This window comes from Grus americana, chromosome Z (genome assembly GCF_028858705.1).
Source record: "Grus americana isolate bGruAme1 chromosome Z, bGruAme1.mat, whole genome shotgun sequence".
NCBI classification, from domain to species: Eukaryota; Metazoa; Chordata; class Aves; order Gruiformes; family Gruidae; genus Grus; species Grus americana.
In genome coordinates this window covers 77027875-77052495 of record NC_072891.1, presented here as the reverse complement: position 1 = coordinate 77052495, position 24621 = coordinate 77027875, and the positions used below count along the sequence as shown (strand labels likewise).

The 24621-nt window shown below is 43.0% G+C and overlaps 2 protein-coding genes across 4 annotated transcripts in view; one reads left to right on the top strand and one right to left on the bottom strand.

Moving 5' to 3' along the window:
• SNX30 (sorting nexin family member 30) overlaps positions 1 to 2043 on the bottom strand; it is a 49177-nt gene extending 47134 nt beyond the window's left edge. The window contains exon 1 of the mRNA XM_054810150.1: positions 1603 to 2043. Within this exon, the coding sequence (XP_054666125.1) occupies positions 1603 to 1764 (162 nt within the window). The 5' untranslated portion in view covers positions 1765 to 2043. The remainder of the gene's footprint in view (positions 1 to 1602) is intronic.
• Positions 2044 to 11237: 9194 nt separating this feature from the next.
• Positions 11238 to 24258, top strand: INIP (INTS3 and NABP interacting protein). 3 transcript variants are annotated; one of them, XM_054810663.1, is made up of 6 exons: positions 11238 to 11351; positions 11992 to 12099; positions 12585 to 12671; positions 19209 to 19311; positions 22065 to 22155; positions 23863 to 24258. In XM_054810663.1, the coding sequence occupies exons 3-6, from the start codon at positions 12647 to 12649 to the stop codon at positions 23956 to 23958; spliced, it is 315 nt and encodes a 104-aa protein (XP_054666638.1). In that variant the 5' UTR covers positions 11238 to 11351; positions 11992 to 12099; positions 12585 to 12646; the 3' UTR covers positions 23959 to 24258. The 3 variants fall into 3 exon arrangements, with proteins under 3 accessions (XP_054666638.1, XP_054666640.1, XP_054666639.1); XM_054810664.1 differs by lacking the exon at positions 11238 to 11351 and adding an exon at positions 11735 to 11757; XM_054810665.1 differs by lacking the exon at positions 11992 to 12099 and having other exon boundaries at positions 11297 to 11351.
• Positions 24259 to 24621: the final 363 nt, after the last annotated feature.

The window sequence follows — 24621 nt, the reverse complement described above, 5'->3', positions numbered from 1 at the left end:
CTCAACACACGGTGCAAGCAGTTGAAGTTTACCGTGCAAGCAGTTGAAGTTTACCGTTGCGTTAAAGTAAGGAACACCTGTTTGTTCGCTGAAGTTTTTCCTGAGGTGGGAAAATAGTCAACTAATTTTTAGCTCTTTAATACAGCTGAGCAAAGAAGTTACAGGGTGTGAGCTGCTCCTCACCAGCTATACATCAGTGTGGATGGACAGTGCTAACAGAGTGAATACCACCACTGCGCTCTTGAGCTGTGAGAAGATCCCAGAAGGCAGCTGCCAATACCTATTGCTACAGGTTTGTCAGACAGCAACCTAGTTACGTGAGTAAATCCAATCTATCACAGACAAAAAAACACAATTCCTTCTCTCACTGTATTCAAGTACCCCCTTCTCTCAGAGGGCCATCAACTCTTTAACAAGTTTCTTAGATGAAGGTGTATGTTCCCAGAGGGAAGGTAAGCCTGGTTTCTCACTCGAGCAACAGCGGGCAAATGTTCAAGAAGAGGAGTCCTTACACGGGCAGGAACAAGTGCTGAATGTGTACAGCACAGTTGCAGGGCTGCAGAAGGTGACACATGGAAGAGGCCAGACTACCTTGACTCATTCCCCTAGAGCATGGGAGTGCATCGGACCAGATACTGCTGGCAGCCCCACGGCCTTTAGAGGCTAGTAGATCCGTCCTGCCCAGAGGCAGCTCCACACTCCCCAGGAAAACAACCATAGGAAGCACCTCTTGCCACCAGCAGCTCTGTGACACCTTGCGCACACACCAGCTGGCCCAGAACTGCTATTTAGAAAATTTCAAAGTGATCTCACCCCTTGCAACCCTTGCTCCCAGGAAATCGTACCTTAACCATTTCAGGAAGTCTGCCCCCAGAAACACTAAAACCTTGCAAGAGTAGTTAACATATCAGCTGTGCTACCACTACTGCTTTCACATTCAGGAATTATCACATCCAAGGCCCACACACACGTGAGACACTTTACCAAGCCTGCCAGCGTCCTGCGGACACATGCCAGAGCTGGGGAAGGGAAAGCAGCCACAGATACTCCTGCAACAGCATCCTTTCCATATTACACCGCTGTGAAGAAGCGAGCAGGAGCTCAGCTCTGGAGAGGACAATCACAGACAAGTTGATGGCAAGCTCAGTGGTGAGGAAACAGCAGCTCCAAGTCTTTCCCATGAAGGCTACAGGAAGGAGCCAGCACGGGAGTTGCTGCAACTCCAGAAGCATTCAGACCCATCTGTAGAGGGTATGAGCCACAGGAAGAAAACAATCAGTAAAATCTTGCCTCTCACCCACTCCGGTCAGAGTGGGAGCACCGGTGTCCCAGCTGGTCCCTCGCACGGACAGGTACGATGCCTGCAGCCCCCACACCGGGTGCCTTCTCCCCCCCGACCCGGGCAGCCCCAGGCTCTTGCAATGGATGTCAGCAGTGCCCAGGGCTTCATTTCCCCACGGGGAGGCAGGGATACAACCGGGGAAGGGGCTGTGGCGGGGGAACGCACACACAGCCCTACTCCCTCCTCTCCATACTCCCCTTCAAAAGCAAAGACCCCTCCCAAACGCCGCACACACACACACACCCTCCCCCGGGCCGTACCTTGTCGGCGATGCTGCGGGGCTGAAGCAGGTCGGGGCTGGGGGTGAGCGCCGGCCCCATCTCCTCGCTGCTGGACGTGGCCAAAGGATGCGGCATCTCCCGCAGCGACTTGGGCCCGGAGGACGGGAGAGGCTTGGGCGCGCCCGCCGCGCCGCCCGACATCGCGCCGGGACCGGACAGTGACCAAGAGAAGAAGGGAGCGGAGGCCGCACCGCCTCGGCAGGGAGCTACGGGGCCGCGGACGAAGCCTGCCCGCCGCCACCGCGCTACGAGAAGGAGAAGGGGGCGGCAGCGGAGGAGGAGCAGCAGGAGCGAGAGCAGCGCCTGCCCGCGCCACCGCCCGCCTCTTTACAAAGCACCGTCCTCGCCACCTGCCTCCCCCGCCCCGCGGCGGCGGCCGCCGAGCTGCCCGGCCCACCCGCCCCCTGCCCCGGGACACGAGCGGAAGGCGCGGGGCCGCCCCAGCGCGGCGACAGCGGGCGGGGCTGCAGCGGGCGGAGGCACCGCCCCCGGCGGGGAGGCGGGGAAGGGGGGGCGGCCGGTGCCAGCCACCGCCCGGGCGGGCCGGTAGTCGCCAGCCGGGCGGGCGAAGCGGCAGGGTCTCCCGAAGCCCCCGGGCGGGTCGGGCGGGCGCTGCCGCCCGCGCCCTGCCGTGAGCCGCAGCCTTGCCATCGGGAGGTCCTGACGGTGACCCCCGGCTGCAGGGCTAACGGCAGTGTCGAACAGCGGTGAAACGCCAGAAAAGCAATCCAGCTCCTCGGCTTTTCCGGGCTCAGTTGGCAGAGTTCAAACTATCAACACGTTTGAAGGGAAACTCCGCAAAAACTGCGGGTTTCCGTGCAGGACGAGAGCCCATGTCGGTCGCGATTTGGGCATGAGGGTAGCTAAAATGGCAGCAGGGCTCAGGAGGTGGCTCCTCCGGTCCCACCAGGAAGACTGAGCCACCGAGCCGGCCACGGGGAGAAGGCTCCTCCTCGGGGATCTCGTATTTAGAATGGGCTGGGTGCACACTCAAGTAGACGCACATAAGGAAACTACAGAAATATGCTGTCAACAATTGTCGTGTGTTTACTTTCACCACACTTGGGAGAGTTCACATTTTTGTAGAATAATGTCTCATATTGAAGCTGCTTGGAATTCATGGCAGAAGATTCTTTTTATGTTTGAAAAAAAGGAATTTTAAAGAAGAAAAGTTTTACTCTATGCGTGTGGAAAGAATTTTTTATATTTTTTCAGGCAACCTTGAATTCAGACTTTATGATTTGCTAAAATGAGCTGAAAGATTGTATAGAGTCCCGTAGAAATAATCCATGCAAATTTGTCTAGCAGCATGTATCAATTACAAAAATTCAGTGATCTATCCACAGTTAATGTGAAAAAAAAGTTGATGACTGCTGAATAATTAATAAATAGCAGAAAAATCATAGTCTGGTTTAAGATATTCCCTCAGTGGATAAAGTAGCTACATTTGTCTGATAAATTATTCTTTGTGAATAATTTGCTCAGCACTAATTAGACGTAATAGAGTAACATGCTACTTGGGGAAGAGATGGATCACTGCAAGACTGTCATAATCCCTTCCAGCTATGTATAGATATATAAAGATACACATACAGACATGTGACCAAGCAGGACTCGGATGCTGTAAACATTTTTGGTCATGTTTTCCCAGGGGAGTACAGCCCATTGAAATCAAAAGGGCAGCACTGCTACCGAAAGCTAAACTAGCAAGTTTTACAGGTGTCAATGCCAGGTGCTGTGTGGCAGGACAAACACGGGAGTGCAACACTATGGACTTGCATTACAAAAAAAATGCTATTTATCACAAGGAAAAACTATGAAGAAAATCAATCCTTACTATAAATAGCTACTTAATATTACATAATGTTTGAACTCCGCTAACAATCGCAAGCCCTAACCAAGTCCCAGGTCCCAATGTGAAAGAGGCTGTGAAATATGTCTTGTTCATTACACTTAACAACCTATTTATCTATCATGAAGAGGAAACAATACAAATTAGCCAGCAAAAATACATACACCCCAGCTTTCTTCTAGACTATCCAAATCTTAAGTGGAAACTATTCTGATAAAGCAGCAGGCAGGTTCGTGTATCTGCTGCACTGCTCAGGAACCAGGTACCTTCAGTTCTGTGAAGGCATGTATCTCAAAGGCTTACAACTTACCAAAAGCTCTTTCTATCTTTTCCCTTAAGCATCCTCACCCAGTGTTTCCAACTTGGATCCTTCTCCAAAGGAAGCTTGTCAGGGATGCTTACACTAACACCATCAAAACTTGGAAACCTGCGCACATTCTAGCTCTGTGCAGGTACAACCAACCTTCTACTCATTAAACGTATTGGCTTGGTGAGCGTAAGCCTGCTGCATCCTTGCAGCAAAGATGACCAACAGTATCTAGGTTGCCTAAACAGCAAGCAGCACAGGCAGCAGATCAAGGGCAGGGTTTATCACTCTACTTGGCACTTGTTAGACCTTATCAGAAATACAGTGTCTGATTGTGGGCCCCCTAATAGAAGAAAGACACTGAAAAACTGGAGAAAGTTCAGAGCAGAGCACCAAGATGGCTGCTGACTGGAGCACTTGCCCTGCAAGCAGAAGCTGCAAGGCTGACGCTTTTTCAGCCTGGAGCAGACATGGCTTCACCGGCACTTAATTGCAGCCCCAATACCCCGTAGGGAGGGGATGGAAGCAATGGAGCTGGGCTCTTTCGTGCATAACAGGAGGACAAAGGACATAAACTGAAACAGCAAATTCCTGCTGGATGCTAGGAAGAACTTTTTCCCCCTGAGGACAGCCAAGCAGCAGAGCAGGTCGCAGACAGAGGTTGTGCAGTCTCCATCCACCCTTGCACATTTTCAAGACCTGTACTGGGCAAAGCCCTGAGAAATCTAGTCTGATCTCATGTCTGACCCTCCTTTAAGCAAGAGATTGGACCAGAGACCTCCCTAGGTCCCCTCCAGCCTGAATGACTTTTTTATGGAATGTATGTTACTATGGAAGTCGTATGTCTAGTTTCTGAAGAGATACGAGGTGACCTGTCCATTTTCCTGTATGCAAGAATGAAGTTCTGAACTCCAGTGATTCATGTACTGGTCTAGCTCTCTGTGAACACTGTATGTACAGGCAATATATGCTTTTTTGTTTATTAAATAACATTTATCTGTGTTACCTAGATGGTTTCTGCTTGGAGCTGAAACATAGCATCCTTAGTCTTCTCATCTAACACAAACTACTTAGAAACATTTTCAAGTAACTGGATCAATATATGCAAAATACAGGAATATTTGTGCACCTGTGAATACAAGCAAGCTGAAGCTGGGTGGAAGAAGTTCAGAAGACATTAGTAGAAGGACTTTTATCCAGGAAAATAGGCAAACCTGGTGATTATTATGGTGATACTCTTAAACTCTTGACTATGATAGTTACATTTAAATTTCAGAATTCCAACACCATAGCATGCTAAAAGTCCAGATGGTTAACTGTTGATGAGGTGTCTTTCCTATATTGATCCCTAGGTCACTTCAATATAAATGTTCACTACAACTAATTGCTGCTAACAACATGCATTTTGTGAAACCAGATGGACAGGGTTAGGGTATCTGTACATCTGTTAACGTCTAAAGGCAGGTGTCTATCTTCCTCTATTTCAGTGAGTACTAAGTCTGTAAATATCTGGTATAGGCAGTAATCTAGGTTTAACAGTGATATATACCTTCAGTAGCAGATGTAAACTATCCTACTGAGAACCAGAAGAGTGCAAAAATGATAAATCATATCTCAAAATATATGAAACTTACTTTAAATTTGTAATCTGAAAAATCTGTACAACTGGCTGGCCTTTGCTGTCTTCTCTATAAGTTCATATCACAGACTGGTGCGAGTTTTTAGCTTCCTCTTCAGTCATGAGAGAAAACCATTATTTTTTTTTTTGTAAACATGGAAGATGACAATCTTATGTGCTTGATTTCAAGAGCTGGAACTTCAAAAAGACAGAAGATAAAACATTTTAAGACTTGCACTTGGAAAATTAGAGTTAAGAGCAAATTCTTGTACCTTGATTAGAACTAGTCACACATTATCAACAGAGGCCCTAAACAACTCCAAATATGTTATGCATGAAACAAAACAGAAAAAAGGTGCATTATGTAGCTGACTTCTTGAAGGAATTTTTTTCCACACACAAATAGAAAACCTCTAAATGAATCAGCATGTGGGTCATCTGGCTCCAGCAGCAGGCACAAGAATGTAAAGCCAAAAACTGAGGACGGAAAGTGTCTATTTTTCTAATAGTGGCAGTACTGAAATAAATAAATGTCTTTATTCTGCTAAGAAATTATGACTGATTAAAAACATGGAAATGTTCCATTCTCCAGATCCTACTCCATACCACCAACTGTGGTGGTATAATTTTATTGACATTTTTATTGATAGTTTTCTTTTTGTTAAACGTTGGCCAAGCTAAAACCAATCAGTACATGAACCATGCAACCAGCAAAATAAAATACACAACGAGAATCAAAATCAGTGACTGGCCGAAGAGAGACTACTATTCAATGCCCACCTCTTAAGCCAAGTTAACCTGAAAAAAATGGCATGCTCTCCTAGCAAAATTCTATTTATTACGTTTACATCATTTCAGCTGAGAAACAAGATACAGCAGAATAGGTATGCGTATATGGTATTATATACTAACTGGGCGAGAAGACAAATGGTCAATTTGGAGATCGAGAATCTCACCAATTTAAGACAAAGGTCACCAATTTCACATTTTTTTCTGAAGAAAGAAGTTCTGCCTCTGTATCACTGAAATGAAAGTCCTACAGGCTACCTCTTTGGATTACTAGGATAAATAGAGAGAGGAAAGATCTACAGGTTGCCTTCTCATCCTGCCTTTTCAATGATACTCTTGCACCTACCTTAAGGCAGTGTTAGTTCAGGAAGTACTTGCATTACTTCTGCTGTTTAGCTGTATCTTCTCAACCAGGGCTTCTCAACATATTGTAATTAAGCATTTCTGGCACCAACTCGAGATCATTCTTTGTATGTTACATCCCCTGTCATTTTTACGAAGGGTGGGACATAGGCCAGCATAAGCAAGAACAGGAATTTTGAAGACATTCTATGCAGTGCCATTGAGTTGCATTATGTACAACATTCCTGCAGTTGTTGGTATAGAAGGAGTTTGGTGGCAGGTTCTGAGATCCGGGTGCTTTCTCTATTGCCTGTCTAAATCCTCTGCAAAAGAACATTTTCTTATTTAATACAATTCCTAATTTTAAAATACATTGACAGATGTTACAGACAACAGCAAATATACTACCTACCAGCAATACAATATTGGGTGGCAAAGTGCTTTTCTTCAAAGCAAGGAACAACTCCTTAATATCAACAGAAAGGCACCAGTAGGAAAACCAATTTACAAATTTAAAGATAGGCAGCACCAGTGGTTTACTGCTGTTCTGATCTGCAGTGTCAAGTAGTCCAATAACACCACTCAGGATGGTTTTATAATGGCAGATAGCTTTGTAAGTGCTCAGTGTGAGCCTGAAAAGGACTGTCAGTTGTTTCGTAACGTTCTTTTTGTAATGCATCTTCATGTTCATGTTGAGATAATAAGACATAAAATGGCAATACGGTTTACAATGAATAGCAGGAGGCTAACTTCAGGTTGAATTTATTTACTAGACCAGACATGTAAAACCCACCTGCGTTTCATCAACTATTCTACTTACAGCCTAAATTATAGCATTCTTCTGTACAGCACACTCCAGGCAGTACAGACAACAAACAATACGGTAGACTGGAGACCACACCAGCCAGACTGTCAGGCTTGGATAGTTTGCCAGGTCAATGGCAGCAAAAACTTTTTTCCCCATTGTCAACAGTCTCTCCTTGACCACTTTATCTCCACCCCCACTGTGCTCCACCTGGACAGGATAATATTTGTATCTGTCTGCACATAAGCACATATGAAAGTAGTACAAAACAAGACCATTCTAGAGGATGTAAAAAAAATTATAATCCAGCTATCTTTTGAAAAAAAAAAAAAGTCCTTCCTTCCCTATGCTACTACAGCTCATGTCTTGTACTGCACAGATTGAAGAGAGCAGGCTTTTGACCTGACCCAGTTAAATATTATGCATGTGCTTCTTGACTCAGTGCAGAGAAGGGATCACTTTCAAGTCAGCAGCACTACTCATGCACGCATTGAAGCTAATGGGTAAGCTTTTGCCGCATCAAAAGCCTTCAAAGCTGTCAGGTTTGATGGGGAAGCAGTAAACAGGATTGTGGGAAGACAGGGCACTTGTGACAAAAAGTGGAAGTCTGTGCTAAATGACTTTCCGATGAAAAATCAGAAGTGCACCATGGAGAAGGACTACAACTATGGATACGGTATCTTGAGACACTGGATATAAAAAAAGTAATCCAACTAAAATGTTTAAAGCCTCTTCAAAACATTCTTATCTGTGACATGCACATTAAATGTAGAAATAAAAAGAAGTGTTTAGAATGCGTCTGCATGAGTAGCACTGCCAGTTGGAAGTAACAGCACCGTTCTGGAAGATGTTGGCTAAAGCCAAGGAGACATCCCACACAGCCCATTTTCACTTAGAAAAAAGAAAGAAAAAAAAAGAGTAAAGCACTGTTTTACCTCAGCTTTGTCAAATGGAAGCAGCTTGTAGTGAATAGAACTGCCCATGGCAATTCTGAAATATTGCAGTTTATGATTATTCAGTATCACATCCAATTTAACTCAGCTTTTGTGTATTTAATGAGATACACAGCTCCCTCTACACCGAGATGAGGAGAACAGCCAGCCTCAAAAACAGCGTTTTATTGACAAGAAGCAGCATGGCCGGATTTGTGAGGCGATGTTCAAGAACAGCCTCTTTTTAAACTGAAGATTTTGTAATGACTTTCCAATAGACACGCTATAAATGCTGTATTTTATGGATTTTTATTTGAGTATGGTGAACAAAAATAGGAATTTCAGGGAAGATGAAAGTATTGTGACGCACGAGAGATTAGATCCCATTTGTCTCAAGGGCTACATTCCTTCCTGTGTCTCTAACCCAAGGAGGAAATTAATTTACTGATGTGAAACTCCTCCCAAAGCCAAAGGATCATTTGACTTGAGGCAGGACCATGTTTTCATAGAGATGCTCAAAGTCACAGCTATGATCCATTTTCGTCCCAGCCTTTCTGCAGCTGAGTTTCCTTGCTCATGACTCCTCCTCACTCTGCTACCTCTCCCTTTTCTACCTTCCTTCCTCGATCCCCAACCAAGGACCACTGTCCACTACGTAATTCTTCTTACCAGTGTTAGCTGTGTCAAAGAGCCCAGCAGCTAAGCCTGTCTGTCTCAAACTGCAGCTTTTCAGAATCACTTACATCCTCAGTCCTGGCATGGCAATGCAGAGAAATGCACCAGATAGGATTATTAGCTTGTGCACTGCACTGCTCTTCATTCGCAATGCTTCTCAGCAGTTAAGGATTACAAGCAAGATGTCTAGGTAAAATGGACTGCTGATCATCCAAGAGAGAATAACTAAAAGGAAAAATAAAAAATAGCACATATGACAGTTCTCAAGGCACAATGAGAAATTACAAAAGATGAAAAAAAACCCAAACTCAAAATGAGGGAAGGTGCTCAATCAGCTGTTCAGGCAAAGAGAAGAGTTGAAAATAATGCCTGTATGTGGGAAAGGCAGCAATGTTCGCCTTCCACAATATTAATTAACACAGCTTTAAAGCAAACAGAAAACTCCCTGATATTGTCAGATGTTTGGTGGTTGCTCAGGTGCTGGTTTGGGTTTTCATTAAAACACACAAACACACAGAGTCTGGTTTTACCAGGCAAACAATCTAGGTAACCAGAATCTAAATCTGGACAAGTCTTCAGACATAAATTCATTCAGTTTTACAATTTTCACACTTAGCGAGGCTTTGAAAAGTACGTATAAATGCATGGACGGACAGCATATTTGGTTAGCAGCACATTCCCTACATCACAGAATTTGTATGCATAACACTAATGCACACTATATTAAGACAAATTAATCAATTGCTATAGATACTGATAGGATTTTTATACATCCTGTACACTCTCAGAAATGTAATTTATTTCTACATAATTTAGTACAGCTGGCTCCAGCAGAAGATCTTAAAACATTGTTAATTACCTTCAACAATTATGTATATATTTGGTTGCCCAAGCTAACAGACTAGTGTGGCACTCAGCACTGTGTACACACTGTGTATGTTCTTACCAATATAAATAATTCCATTGTAACTAAAATAACAGTTTTTAGTAAGTCCTTTTTCCACTTTAAGCCTGGAAAGTGATGAGGTTAAGGACTTCCAAGACTTGATGGAAGAGGAAGCAGATAAATTAAATAGCGTGCAGCATACAGAAGGTTTGACTACCAGATCCAAGCTCCCCCTTGCCATAACTGTCATTTGCTCAGAAATGCCTGTTATATACTCCACTAAAATCTCCGTATTAAGAAGTTTAGTATCCTGCAGCAAAGGCCTATCTAACTAGAGACATCTTGAACTAAGACTTACAAAAAAGCAACTGATTTTCTGTACTTTTCTTTAAATTTGGTTCTAAAAAAAGGCCTTTATTTCATCAAAATTTACTGCCTTAAAAAAAAACCCCTGTGTATAAAACTTAAGTAGGTAATGTGACTGATTTCTTGGCTAGCTGGAGGTCAGCATTGGCCTCATCTGTTTGCAGCCTGTTATGTTTTTTATTTATTGCAGTTCTTAAGAATTGATTTTATTTGTGGGTAGGTGATCAGAGGTACAGCTGTTAAGGGCCACAGTTCAAATCACTACTCAGCTCAGTTTGAATCAAACTGAAACATTTTAACCACAAGTCTCAGATTGCTGTTTAAGGCTTGTCCTCCAGTACAGACTTAGCACTTAAAACATACTCTAATTTACAAAGCTGTTGCTTGACATTTCAAAAACAGTGCATTAGTAACATAAATGCACAACCCTTTCTGGAATTCATTCCAAATGATTCCTGCTGTGTTCAAACTCCGCGGGTGCGATAAAAACTTAAACGACCCTTCCCTTCCACCTTTCTTCCCCCCCCCACCATTTAACTGTGCTGATGACTGAAGTCCCCTTAGCGTGACCCACGAGTGATCCTCACACTTGCTCCTGAACCCCTCCCGTACCCAGGCTGACACACCTCGCAGGCGCCACGAAGCAAACATTCAGTTTAAAGCCCGAACTGAACATTTGCTGGGGCCTAAGCCTCGCCGCGCACAAGCCCCCGTGCTCCGGCGCAGGGCGCGGGCAGAGGCGGCCTGTGGACACCCCCACCTCAAAGCGGAACCCCACCGGCCCGCCATGCCGGCCCCGCCCATCGCCTAGAGACCAGGGCTGGCCTCAGAGCGAGGCGGAGGCGGGTCCTCTTCACCCCACTTGAAGCGGACTGGCCACTCCTACCTGTCCATCGAGTTAGGCGAAGTGACGCATTTCGCCGCCGCCCGGGAAGGAATTAGACGGCGCGGGTGAACGGGTGTCGTCGCGCAGAGGATGAGTCACGAGCATGTGCCGTGAGGTTATTGGCCACGGTGGGGCTGGGCGGGGAGAACCAAGTGGGGAAGGGGGTGGGGCGGGATGGCCGTGAGGCGGCTGTGGTGCGGATAGGGACGGGCGGGCGGGGAGAACGGGAAGGAGCCGGAGCGGGAGCCGTGAGCCCGAGCCCTCGGGCAGGTGGGTACTGGGAGGGCAGGTGCCCGGCCTGGCGGGCCCGGGGAGGGCGAGAGACCGGGAGAGTCCGTCCCTTGTAGGCGGGAGGGAGGGAGGCGGTGAGCAGGAGACTCCACACGCACGGGGCGGGGGGAGAAGGTAGGTAGGTAGGTAGGTGGGTGGGTGGGAGGGAGGGAGGGAGGGAGGGAGGGAGAGTCCATTCCGGCGGGCGGGGGCAGGCAGCGGCGGGAGACCCCGCTGGCTGGGCGCTGTGAGCCTGGCGCCCCCGGCCCCCGCCGTCCCGCCGCCCCGCCGCGGGGGCTCCCCGCCCGGGGGACAGCCCCGGCCCCCGCCGTCCCGCCGCGGGGCTCCCCGCGAGGTCCCAGCCTGTTAGCGGCCGGGCGGAGGCGGTCTGCGAGCCCGCTGGCAGGTGAGGCCCCGCGGACCTTGGGACAGCGGTGCCTGGCCTCCCCGGGCGCTTCTCCCCGGACCGTGCAGGTCGGACCGGTCCTCTTGGGGAAACGTTCTGACCGGCGCCACTGCTCGTAGTTGATACTGTTGTTGAATTACTTTTTCGTCGCGCTGGTGTGGCTGCTCAGGGACCTGCCGTTTCCTGGTCTTCTGTTGCAATCTGACCGCGACTTCTGATTCACTTTTGCCGCAGGATTCGGTGCTCCCATCCCTCCCCTCCACCCGGCTGAGCTGGAGCCCTTCTCTGCTGCGCTGTGCAGCCCGGCACCTTAATGGATGCAGAAGTTGATGGTGGCCCGAGGTGACGTATTGCAGAGGAGTGGGCATCCCTTTTTGTTTTGCCTTAGCTGTGAGGATGGTAACCTTCAGCAAGCCTTGTAGCTTGGACTTAAATTTTCTTCCATTGGATAATCAGTTTTTTTGAGTTAGAGCCTAAACGGAGATCTTTCGGCGCTTTAGCATTCAAGGAGTATAATGGTCCAACATGACTCTTAAGTGCAGGCTGACAGACTTTGTCAGGAAGAAGTTCTGTTAGGAAAAAGTGTGTGTGACTCCAGAATGACTCTAAAGGTCTTAACTTACTAGAATCTGAAAAAGTATTGATCACAACTGTTGGTATTTCACAGTAAAAATTTTTATCAGAACAATATAAATACTATTACATATTTTATGTAATTTGCCTTATGCTTTCTAACAGTTGTCGCATTTATGAAATCTATAACAAAATGAAATCCAAGCTTTTCTTTTAAAGGAATATGTTTATCTTCTGTTGTGCCTGTTTTGCAGATATTTGTGGGGTTAAAAGAGTTGAACTGCAACTGAATAAAACTAGGGCTGAAAATTGAAGAATGGCAGCAAATCCTTCAGGACAAGGTAGGTTTTAATCTAAGTATTCAAGGGGGAAAACTATGTGCAAAATGTCAGTGAAGTCACCAAAACAGTAAGTTTATTTTACAGAAAGAGCAGGAAGGGGAAGAGAGGCAGGAAGGTGGGGCTGAAAGTCACAGAATGTGAGCAAGCCTTCTGGGAGAAGACACACATTTTAAACGATTGAAAAAGACCACGTATGGCTAGCGAGGTCTGAATTACTGTGCATTCCTTCATGCTCAGGTTTTGAAGGACCTATCATGCATGTGGTGATGTGCTTATTTCCTGAAGCATATTTCAGACACTTAACAGCACTTAGCATTGAACATGACTTAACAGCTCTTGCGCTCAGCATCGGGGAACAGCCAGAACTCTAATGTTTTCTATGTCGTGATGGGAGCGGCAAGACCCAGGCCATAATAGCTGTCAAAGATAGATAGCAAGTGGCCAGGCCTAGGAGGAAAAGCCAAATAAAATAGTAATTCTAACTCCAATGAAGTGTTTCGGTGCATGATGACACATCTGAACTGCATCCATAAAATCGTTCAAGACATGGAAACGGTCCATCTAACTAGCCGAGGCACGTGCATTAGAGGGAGCCGAGGGTCTGGGGAGAGGGGGGGTGTCGTCACTCGGCAAGTTTGAAGGAGGGTCTTAAATCGCCCTCTAGAGGTGCTTTCTGGAAATCTTAGTGGAACTTTGAGGGTTGTCACTTCTACAGAAGAGCTGAGGAGAAAGCTTCTCGGGTATGGCTCTTCACTTACTGGTTATGAGAAATGAATTCAGAATTCAGTTTCCCAGCAACCTGAGACTCTGAGGAGTTTTTGGTATGTAATGGTGACTCTTGCTTTATTCTGTGAATACCAAGGCAGCATCATTGCCAGGAATAGAATGTTGTCATAGAGAGTTAAAAGATACTTTTTCTTATATATGTGAATATACTGAGAAGTAGGATGGGATTTTAGTGCCCGAATGCCTTTGCTTCCCTCCAAATTCCAGAGGCTTATAATTTAATAGAGCATTAGAATCTGCTTTTATACTTTGAGATACCCTTTAGAGACTCACTAAAGGAACTGTTTAATTATCACACAAAAACTATTTGCAGTAAGCAGGCAAGAAACACTATCAAGTTTAATTACCCAAATGAGCCTATAAACAATACACCTAGGAAAATTAGAAGGGAATAGGTAAATCTGAGTAACAGTTCAAGACGTCTGTATCTTTCTCTTGACCAGATGCAGTCTAGTAGGGAAAATGAGACAAATACTGCATTTTGAGCTTGCTGCATGACACACATATTGGTACTTTTCAAGCTATTCATTCTTTCATTTCCCTCTTCTTAGACAAAAGGAACAGGGATTTACTGAAACATTCACTGAAAGGGTTATGGATGGTAGCACTTGCTCACACAGAACTGTAAGGATGAATTAAACATTAGCTTTCTACACAGGTAGACTGTGCTCGTAATTTTTTGTACTGAGTTGTTTATTTCCCTTTAATCAGTAATGGGTAATTTTCCTAGGAGTTAATTGAGTTTTCTCTTAATTGCAGACTCGGCATACAAAGGTTAATACTTTGTGGACTGGACTTCCTTTAATTCGTTGGCCTCTTAGGAAGCATTCTTTTGATTAGAATTTCAAAGATGACTTGCGTATGAGTGCAGCAAAACCAAATAGAATTGAATGAAAGCCTTACTTCAGGCCATTATTACCACATGGAAGTGATTGCACTGATTGCATGAGACTGATTACAGCATTTAAAAGAAATGGAAAAGCTTTTAGCATGCTGTGTATTGTCCACAAAATGAGTTTGTAGACCAGAGTGGTACATTTGTGGGAGGGGAAAGGTGGGGGTGGTGGAAATCCGCTTCTGAATTATAGAAATTACTTTCAGGTGCTTGGTAATACACTGCTTCTGCAACAACACTTCACAGTACTTATGCAACATACATTAATAAGGGTGCTCTCGTAATGCTTTTGCTTGTGCACAGCAAGGCCAGAGTGTACCTTGTGTGTTACTAAATTAAAGACTCCATGTCTTTAATGTGAGTTCTCCTAGAGGAAGCCCACTGAGATGAGGAAAATGTGACTGCTCAGGAAGGAACTCTCCTTTAGGTCACCAGAGGTGAAAGAAATACAGGTCCTGCTTCAGACCTTCCTTCTTATGTTGGAAGAACCAAGCTTTTGAAATACGTACAGTATTCTAAGCTTCAGGCTGTAGCAATTTTACAAGGTGTCTTTCTGTCCTGGCAGTTGTTTAGTCTTTGGCCTAAAGGTATGTGAGCGCATTCACATAATGCAGTCTGAGCAGCTAGATTTAGCATTCTGTTCACAGAGTCTGTGTTAAAAAGGACGATTGTGCTGTTCTGCATGGAATTATGTCATCATCTACAAACTTTGCTGCCCTGCATCTGAGTTTGATCTGTGCTCAAGCATATTTCTTGAGGGCTGTAGCATATCTCTTCCCTGGAGAACTTTGTGGCCATAAAGCTGTCAATGGCTTACATTGTTATGCATGTAGCTGTTTTCTGGAAGGGCAGACAAAGTATATTAATATAACAGTAATTCAAGTTAATCTACTGAATTACTTATATGCCTTTTTTTTTTTCATTCTCACACAACGTATGTGAAAACACACCTGAATGTAAATTGTTACTGAAAAGTATTGATGTGCAGCAGACTATCAGATCATGGTTTTTGATGCCAGTAGTCATAAGAGGAAATAAAAATACAGTTACTCCATCCTTTTTCCCAAGCGTTGTGTGCTTAATAAGGTCTTTAGACTCTGGTTTTTAAGAGGTTGCTGCCTCACTTTGTGAAGGCTACCATTTATGAAAACATGCACTTCAGTAAGAAATGGCTGTGAAATGCTTTCCAAATTGAGCAGGCAGAACAGTGTGCAGTGGCAGTGCTTTCTAATGTATAGAACTTAAACATCCAGGTTTGAAACCACTTTTCCAAGTAGAAATGTATCTTGAACACAAAGTGGCGGAGAGTTCTTTTGTGCTGTTAGACATCTATGGACAAATGATAAATAATGCATATTAGAAAAAACTTATACATACTGTGAATTTGAAGCAAACAGCAGATCAGGGAAAAGATATGAGATGAAAAGCAAGGTAATGCTGTTTCTAGCCATGCAGAGTTAGCTCGTAGCACTAACTGACGTAGATCTCGGTGAGGTAGGGTGGCAGGGTTGGGTGTTGGGATTAGGTTAAAGAGCAAAGCTTGCTGTGACCTCATAAGCTATCAGTGTCACTCAGCAAGGCTTCAGAGTGCTCCAGTTTTCTGCCTTTCACATACAAAACACCCGTGCAAGTAAACTTTTAGCTCCTGCACAGAGCACATAATGTAATGCTTTATGTCAGAAACAGGGGTGTCAGAAAGAACAAGTTTAAATTTTAAATGTCCTGAGTCTGCTACCTTAGAGAGTAATGTGAGAATCCAGGTACTCAGTTTGACATCTGACACTGCCATTAATCTATTTAGCTGCCTTGAATTGGTCATTTTGTGTCAAGACTCTCGTGTCTGCAAAGCAGAGAAGAATATTAATGGACTGCAAAATTCATGAACTGTTCAAACTCAGAATAGTAGTGCAACTCAGCCCAGTTAAGGGAAGTCTAAACTTAAAGCTTTAAAAGAAGTTGTTGTGTTTGAAAATCTGCACTTCCTTTCACAGGTGAGAATCCTGCCTATACTAAGGATGGCTTTTTTTTTGCATGTCTGCATTTTTGGTACCAGTAAGCAGAACAGACATATCAAATCTGCAGATGAAAAATTAAATTAATGTAGGAAACTTCTATAGCTGTTTCAGGTTGATCTTTATGGAAGCATTTTGGGGTCCTGACCACGGAAGAATCTAAATAGAAGTCTCGCTTATGTATGGCCAGATATGATGAATTATTTTGTAAGGATGCCATATTTTCCTCTTTCAAATGGATTTCTCATGTCCTGCTGTCTCCACTGTTAACTTTTAAATGAACAGATTTTACTTTCCATTTTAAAAAAGTTTAAAATACCTGTAGGAACTTCACATTGATCAGCTGTGGAGCACTAGCATGTACATGTTGGATGTCTTCCTCCATTTTCTCAAGTAGGCTTTTTTCTACTTACCCCTAACAAATTCTCTTAAACAAATTACTTTTTCAGTACAGCAGGTTGCTGATGGGTACTGTCTGAATTCTAGAGCAAAATACTACTATTTTGTTTGTTTGTTTGTTTAAGAAAAACCCTTTCTTAGTAACAGAGGGATAGGAAAAGGAAGAGAAATACTTGGATTTCTTCTGAATCTCTCTAGAATTTCTGCCATGTGATTCTATAGCAAGCAGCAGACTAAAATGGAAGACAGTGATAATGCATAGTTGCTGATCACAGTTTAAAAACAGCATTTAAAATTTTGTTCTACACGTCTCAAGCCTTTCTGAATCATACCATCTGCTTCATGATAAATGTAAGCATATTTAGTCTTTATTTTTTAGCTGACAGCAACTTAAATTAAAAAGTGGTCTCCTTTTTCTTGCCTCAGTCACCGTATCATCTGAATTCCAAGCATGCATTTAGATTTATGTATTTGGGGATAAACAAGCACTAACAGAGGGCTGCTGAGTAATGTGTCAAGTATTAAGCTTTTTGTCTGAAAACTCTGTAGAGTGAGCATACAGACATGATGACTTCAGCTCAGACACTGTTAGAGGTACTTCAGTGGTCCTATTACTGCTATGTCTCCAGAATTTATAATAAAGTAAGGTTTGAGCTAGCTCCACTCAGAAATGTTGAATCTTAGCTTGTTGACAAGATCTCTCAGCCTTTGTATCTCTTAGAGCACACGTTCAGCTGTGTTTTAATGTTTCAAATGCATTGCAAGTGCAGGGCATTTAAAAAAAGTGTACAATACGTAGAGAGCAGAGAAACATTGAAGACCTGAATCAATACACTTACAAAACAGTTTTAAGTGGAACTAATGCCATATGGGAAGGAGAGATTAACAGACAGGAAAATAGCAATTAATTACATTTAATTAAAAAAATCTGTTAACAAATGTAAAGATGATTATGGGTGATCTTGCATAAAACCCACAGTAAAATGTAGTCAAACAACTGCTCCTTTTGAGACCTCTGAGACACAGGGGCTTAGGGGTGTGTATGTTAAGCATATTAGAAGAAAAAGGTGAGGGTTTGATAGCAAGGCAATATGGATGTAAATTATTATTTAGAGATGAAGGTTTCTACCTGATAATTGTCTCTTTCATTGAACTATGCTGAGGAAAGGAGTATTGGATTATGTAATTGAGCAGCAACAGAAGATCTCTCAAAGGGAACGAACTTTGGGTGTAGCTACTGAAAATAAATTTGAAATCATTTTGCCTTGACATGCTAATACTCCCCTTAAGAGTTACTGGTTTTGGCCTTTCTAACAGCTTGTGGGCTACCGTTTTTTAGTGGTGTGACTAAAACAGCACTGAGGACGGGGTGGGGGCACAACACGCAGCAGTTTCCAATGGGAATGACTTGACTTTTTGTATGGAGGAGATAAAGGAGGTAACTTTTACATCTCTCTTTTTTTTTTTATGACAGCGTAGTGGCTTGATATTTCTAGAATAACAGCACATTGGAGATGAAAAAAAAAAAAGTATATATTCTTGATATGAAGAGTGTCCTTAGTGGCATAGAGGCCTGTAAGAGTCAGCTCTGTAGCTGTTGTCCTCAACTGTGCTGTACAGGCATACTGGGCAACAGCAGGGACTTGTGTATCTAGAAGGCAACTTTGAAAATACAGAAATAGCAGCTATTTTAGGCATTTTCTAAATTCCCTCAGTCACTGTACTTCCTGACCCCTTCTCTAGTATACAATGTCCCTTTGGGAGAATGATGTACAGAGCAAATAAAGGCCGTGTTCTCATATAGTTCCAGACAATTTAATTTTGCTTCTCTATTCCAGCTTTGTGGTCATACTCCACTCAGAATAAGGGTAGTGTGTATATGTAAGGACATCAGTACATTAAGAATAAACCTTTCTGCATAGATTGAATAAAAGGTTGTAATTTCTTGTATAAACATATGTGCAAGCTTAGTGGTCATCTCATTTCTGCCTGTTACATGTGTAAAACTTGCATTATAGTTTGAGTTCGTTGTCATGAGAAATTAGGCTTCATGAGTATATTACCCCATTGTTACCATTGAGTTGAATGTTCAGTGACTGCATTTTAGATCTAGAACTTGGTAAGTTTACTTTTTTTTGATAATGTAGGTTGTTTATAGCTCCAGAGCTGGCTTGGGAAGGGGTAGGCTCTAACTTCAGATAGAAACCTGTATCTTAAAATGTATTAATATATATGATAGCTTAAGGAAGCAATTTCGTGTTGTAAAATGAGAAAAGGGAAAATGAAACCTATTTATTAATAGCCTTTCAGATGGGTGCAAAGCTTTGAAGATTAGTGTATTTATCATAATGTCATATTGTACAGAGATTTTTAATTCCACAAGGTTAGAGTTGGGCCATAGAAATCAAGTAAATCTCTCTAATATTTTTCTGTCATTCCCACCAGGTTTCCAGAATAAAAATAGGGTTGCAATCCTGGCAGAACTAGACAAGGAGAAGAGAAAGTTACTTATGCAAAACCAGTCTTCCACAAATCACCCTGGAGCCAGGTATTTTATGTTCTTAGACCTGTTTGGACATCACTGATCACATCAAAGGAAAAAAAAAAAGCAAGTGAGCTGTAAACTTACATAAACACTAAACAGAGGTGTTTTCTGACCATCCTCCATAACCAGTCAGAGAGACCTTGCGCTTTAGGAACATGTTAGTATTTAAAATTGTTTACAGACCCTGAATTTTGGCTGAAATAATTACCACCTGAGAAGGGGTGAAGCAGATATGCTTACTCAACTGTATTAAAGTCATCCTTAAGGAAGAATCAGGTAGCAGGCAGTGAGAAAGCATTTAATTAGTAAGCTAAAATGCTCTAAGGAATGGAAGTAGCAGACCATTAGGTTCAGGTTACTGAGGGTTTAGAGAAGAACAGTTGTGGCAGGGAGTGAGTTATCCTTGAAACTCCCTGTGTGCAAGACAAACCCAATTTATGTGACTACAGATCTTGTAAAAGATTCTGTGTTGTAAGGATGATTCTACACCATAAGGTGTAATACATTGTACATATAGAAACACAACTCTTTTCTCTAACATGCCTGTAAAGGCTTTTTCAGATTGACTTCACAAATGAACGATACAAAGGAATTCTAGCCAGTAAGTCATCTTCATTGGGGACTCAACTGAAATGCCTCTATGCAAACACACATAGCATGGGTAATAAACAAGAGGGGTTGGAGACATGCATACGCCTGCAGGGCTATGATCTTATTGGCATCACATAGATGTGGAGATTTCTCCCATTTAAGACAAAAAGATTAGATTTTTGTCATAAATCAGTAACTAGAAAATCACATGCTGGTTTACATAGAGAAATTGAGATAGCTGAACTTCTATGTTAGCATAAAGTGAATGCAGTGCCATATTTTAGACATGGTATGTTATGTGCAGTATCTGTACAAGAGTCAAATACTCTGAATACAGTCTGAGTGCTGCCTGTGTCTTTTTTTTCAGGGAGATTCTAGGTCACCTTTAATTCCTTCATATTGTCAAAAAGTATGCAGAATATTTGAAATTGCCTGAGCTAGATCTCTGAGTGACTCTCTGTACAGTTATTATTCAAGCAAACTTATTGACTGGAGAAGAAAATAGATGTATCATATTATGTACAGCCCCTGACTCCTGGCAACAGTGTTTCCATACTGCATTGGAAGTCTGGCAGAGTTTCAGGGAGTGCTTGTTTGCTTTCTGCTTTTCTGTAAGGAAAAATAATGGTATACGCTAGTAAGCAGAATTAGAATTTACTAATTTTGAAGGTGAGGATGGGGGGAACCTACAAAAGCAACAGTCAAACTCTGTGCTTGGGCATGGTGGGCTGATGTGTGATTTTTTTGAGAAGCTGACAGTTCTGCGGCAGGGACGTTGTGCCAAATGTTGTGGACCAGAGTTGTGAGAAATGAGACCACAGAAATAGTGCAAACTTGACGGAAAAGAGCTTGATGTACTGAAAGCACAATAGTGGCAAGGCCAGTGTAAAAGGTGAATGAGTTAATTATTTCTGGCCTTGGCATGTGGGAATCCTCTATCTAAGAACAGGCAACCTCTCTTGAAAATTGTCAGCTTATGATAAAGCCTTAAGATTATCTACAGAAATCATATTGAGGATATAGAATTACATGCAAAATAAATACCTTCAAAATAACTGAAAATACTGTGTTTTAAATACACTGAGAAGTACTCTTCTCCAGCAATGAAGCTTTTCTTAATATTTGTCATAATAACTTTTTAGAGGATTGTTTACTTAGCTTTCATTACACATTTAGGTGTAGATTTGGCTAAAGGTCTTTTCATGAGCGTGGCTGCTTTTGAAAAACTGATTTACTAAATCAGCTGTTGACATTGAAGCTGCTCGGAGAGATCAACTGATGAGTTTGTTTGGATGCCTTGTTGTCCTTCATACTTTTGTCTGTATGACTGAGGAGAGCTGGGCTTTCAGCACCAGTCTCCAGAGCTAATTTAAAAGGTAGTTGTGAATTGCCTTGCAATACAGCTCTAATGGCAGTCTTCATTGATTCTGTCTGGAGGATGGCTGATCATGTTATCTGTATAGAGTTGGGGGGAAAAATGTCTGCTTTTTATTTTTTCTTTTTTGGTTAACAAGGTGTACAAGTCTTAAGATATAAAAGCCAAGAAAACCTATTTAGGAATTTTAATTTGACACCTAATGTATGCTGTACTGAGATAGATAAGCAAAATCAATTGTAGGTACTTCAAGCTATCATTAGAGGATCGTTAATTTAGTTATGTCAATAGGAAGATCCTTTACCATAAGCAGAGATCTGCTGTCCATCTGCTGAAGAACTGGTCTTGTACTGAAGACTGCAGAGCTCTTGTTAGTGCTTCTGTTTATCACAGTTGTTTAGGACAGTCACCGAATGACTGAGTAATGGTCAAAACATGAAGCTGTTGTTTTAAAACTTGCTGACATTGTCTGATGTTGCACCCCAGTGATTCCACTGACTTCAGTGGGACTCCGTCCATGAGTGAAATCCACAACAGACTTCAGGACTGTGAGTCTTCTGGGTTTAGTTTGGCATCAGTTGTTTATGTTAGGTCAACTGATACAGCTATGGTCATTCCATTTCCTTTTCTCTCTTACTTTAACAAATAGTAATTCCAAACAATAGTTAACAATTGTCAAGCTGTGAGTCAAATAAATCGTGAGCTCTGGAAGTTACGGAATCTATGGCTAGAATGGCAAGGACACATTTTTTCTGTGGTATGTATCATACCATCTTGTTCTTTTTTGCAGTATTGCACTTGCAAGATCACCGCTGAACAAGGATTTCCGTGATCATGCTGAGCAACAGCACATTGCAGCACAGCAGAAGGCTGCACTGCAGGTAAGCTGATACAGTCAGGTAGAGTTTAGCTTGGCTCTGTTTTAGGTGTGCGTCCATTCAGAGAGCAGTCCTGCACCTAGAGAGAATGAAAAGCCCTTTTTAGAGTTTAGGTTTCATACATTCTGTATTTGTCACAAATGAAGTTTCTTCTTCTGTTATGATGAAAGCTTAAATTTATCAACTCATTCTCCCTTGATATCGTTGTAAGAACGTAGCCTACAGTATCGTCATAGCTGTTTTGTACATCTCAGACAAAAGTCAGTTTCATTGTATTCTGAATGTCTCATGAAACGTGGGGAGAACGAGCCACACAGCTTTCCTTGGTTGAATCTGAGTAGATGCCAAGTAAATACCCTGCAGTTACAAGTGACAAGAGTGAAAGATTTAGAACATTTATTCGTACATTTACAGGCTTCTATTTGCTGCTATTTTGCTCAGGTCGGGTGAGGCTGATTTTGGTGTTGAAATTGGGCAGGAAAGCCAGGACATGGCCACCTGCCTTCCTGGCACTCTAGACAGCATTATTTGACAGAGTATCCTGTGCCTTGTTGTGTTTCTGTTATCCAGTAAAGGCCCCAGATTGCTTCTTCTAAAATGAATGGGAGCAGAAGTGAGCTCTGGCTGGTGTCCTGTGTTGATCACAGAACATGGCAGGCTGGAAGGATCCTCTGGAGGTTTCTAATCCAGTGCCCTGCTCAAAGAATGACTTAACAGCAGTGCTGTTGTTCAGGGCATGGTCCAATCAAGTTTTGAAGCTCTCCAGGGATGGACTTCTCACAGCCTTTCTTGGCTCTTGAGTCTGGCTTAGTTTTCCCTATATCCTGTCACAGGGTATCTGAAAACAGCATAAGATCTCTCCTCAGCTTCCTCTTTCTTGTAAGTAGCTCAGTCCTCTCACCATTCCCTTGGATGTTGAGAGCTCCAGCCCAGCCATCTCTTTGGTCTGTATTAGACTCCTTCCAGTTTCTATCTCAAACCAAACACAGTATTACAAATGTGGCCTCATGAGTAGCTTCCCCCAGCCTGCTGACTCTGCTGCCGCTGCTGCAGCCTGCTGTCCTGGTAGCCTTTATCACTGCCAGAGCACGCTGCTGGCTCAGGCTAAATTTGACATCCACTTGGGCTTTTTCCTAGTGGTGGAAGGAAGGAATATGCAGGCTGTCTAGCTTACTGGAGTCCAGTCTTTGAACTGGGAAGGGATTTGTAGGATTTTACAAAGGTTGTCCAGAGACATAAGCGGCGGCTGCCCTCCTGAGGTGAACAAGCATATATATATCATGTGGGCAGGAGGCTGGTGTCCCATGTTGTACAGGAGTGTGTCTGGTCACATCACTTGAGCAGCCTCAGGTTGTGTGACCCTACCGATGCAGGCTTCTGGCAGTCATATGGCAACTGTCACATACCAAGACCAGTAAGTTGGTTATAGATGGGAGTGAAAGTATGGGGTCTAGGCAAAGGAGAGCAGTCAGGAGTTTATTACTACTCTCCCCAGCTCCATGAGATTTGCTGAAAAAGGAGCAGCAGGGAATGACCGAGTTAATTCCCTTGATGGCCCTGTTCAGATGTGGCTGATCTAAAATGCTGGCTTTGAATTTGACTATCAGAGTTGAGCAACAGACTGGGAGAAATAGATAATTAATGCTGCAGAAGCTGTAAATTGAATTGCTGTGGGGAGTTTTGCTTTAACAAATGTTTTTCTCTTTCCAGCACGCACATGCACATTCCTCAGGATACTTCATAACTCAAGACTCTGCATTTGGAAATCTTATTCTTCCTGTCTTACCTCGACTTGAGGCAGAATGAGCAATGTTCTTTCTCAGAACTGCAAGGTCTGATTTTTGTCCGTAGCAGGAACTGACCTTTTAATTTCTTATTTTAAAACCTATGTTTTTTCTGGATTTCTGTGGTTGCCTTTCGGGAGTGTAAACTCTAATGATGAAAAAGCAATGTTGAACAGCAATTTTTATCCTTTATTTCTGTTCCTCTGTCGGGTCAAAATCAGACATAAGACTTCCTCGGTTTGTGAAGTGCATAGCGCTTGCTCTTCCCAGTTTCTGTGCTTCCTTTAAATAAATGCCCAAACCAGAGTCATTAAGAGATGCACACTCTTGTCAGCGTTTGTGTTTCTTATTGTCTATGGGTACTATATTTGACTGCAGTGAAGGACAAAAGTTACTTTTGTCCATGAAAATAGACGTGAATATATCAAATGCATCAGTCAGTCTTTTTTTCTTTTTTTTTTCTGTATGCCGAAACATTATTGGTATGGTGTTTGCTACTGTAGTATCATCTGGTCTCAAGTCCTTGGATACAGTGTGCCTGCCTCTTAGTTTATTTTGCGAAATATGAAAATGAATTAAAGCAGAGGAAAAAGCAATTATTTCAAAGTCTTAACAGACACAATAAAAGAAGTCTTTTAACTTATCTGGACATTGCAGATGGAAAGTGTTGCCTGCAAGGACAATT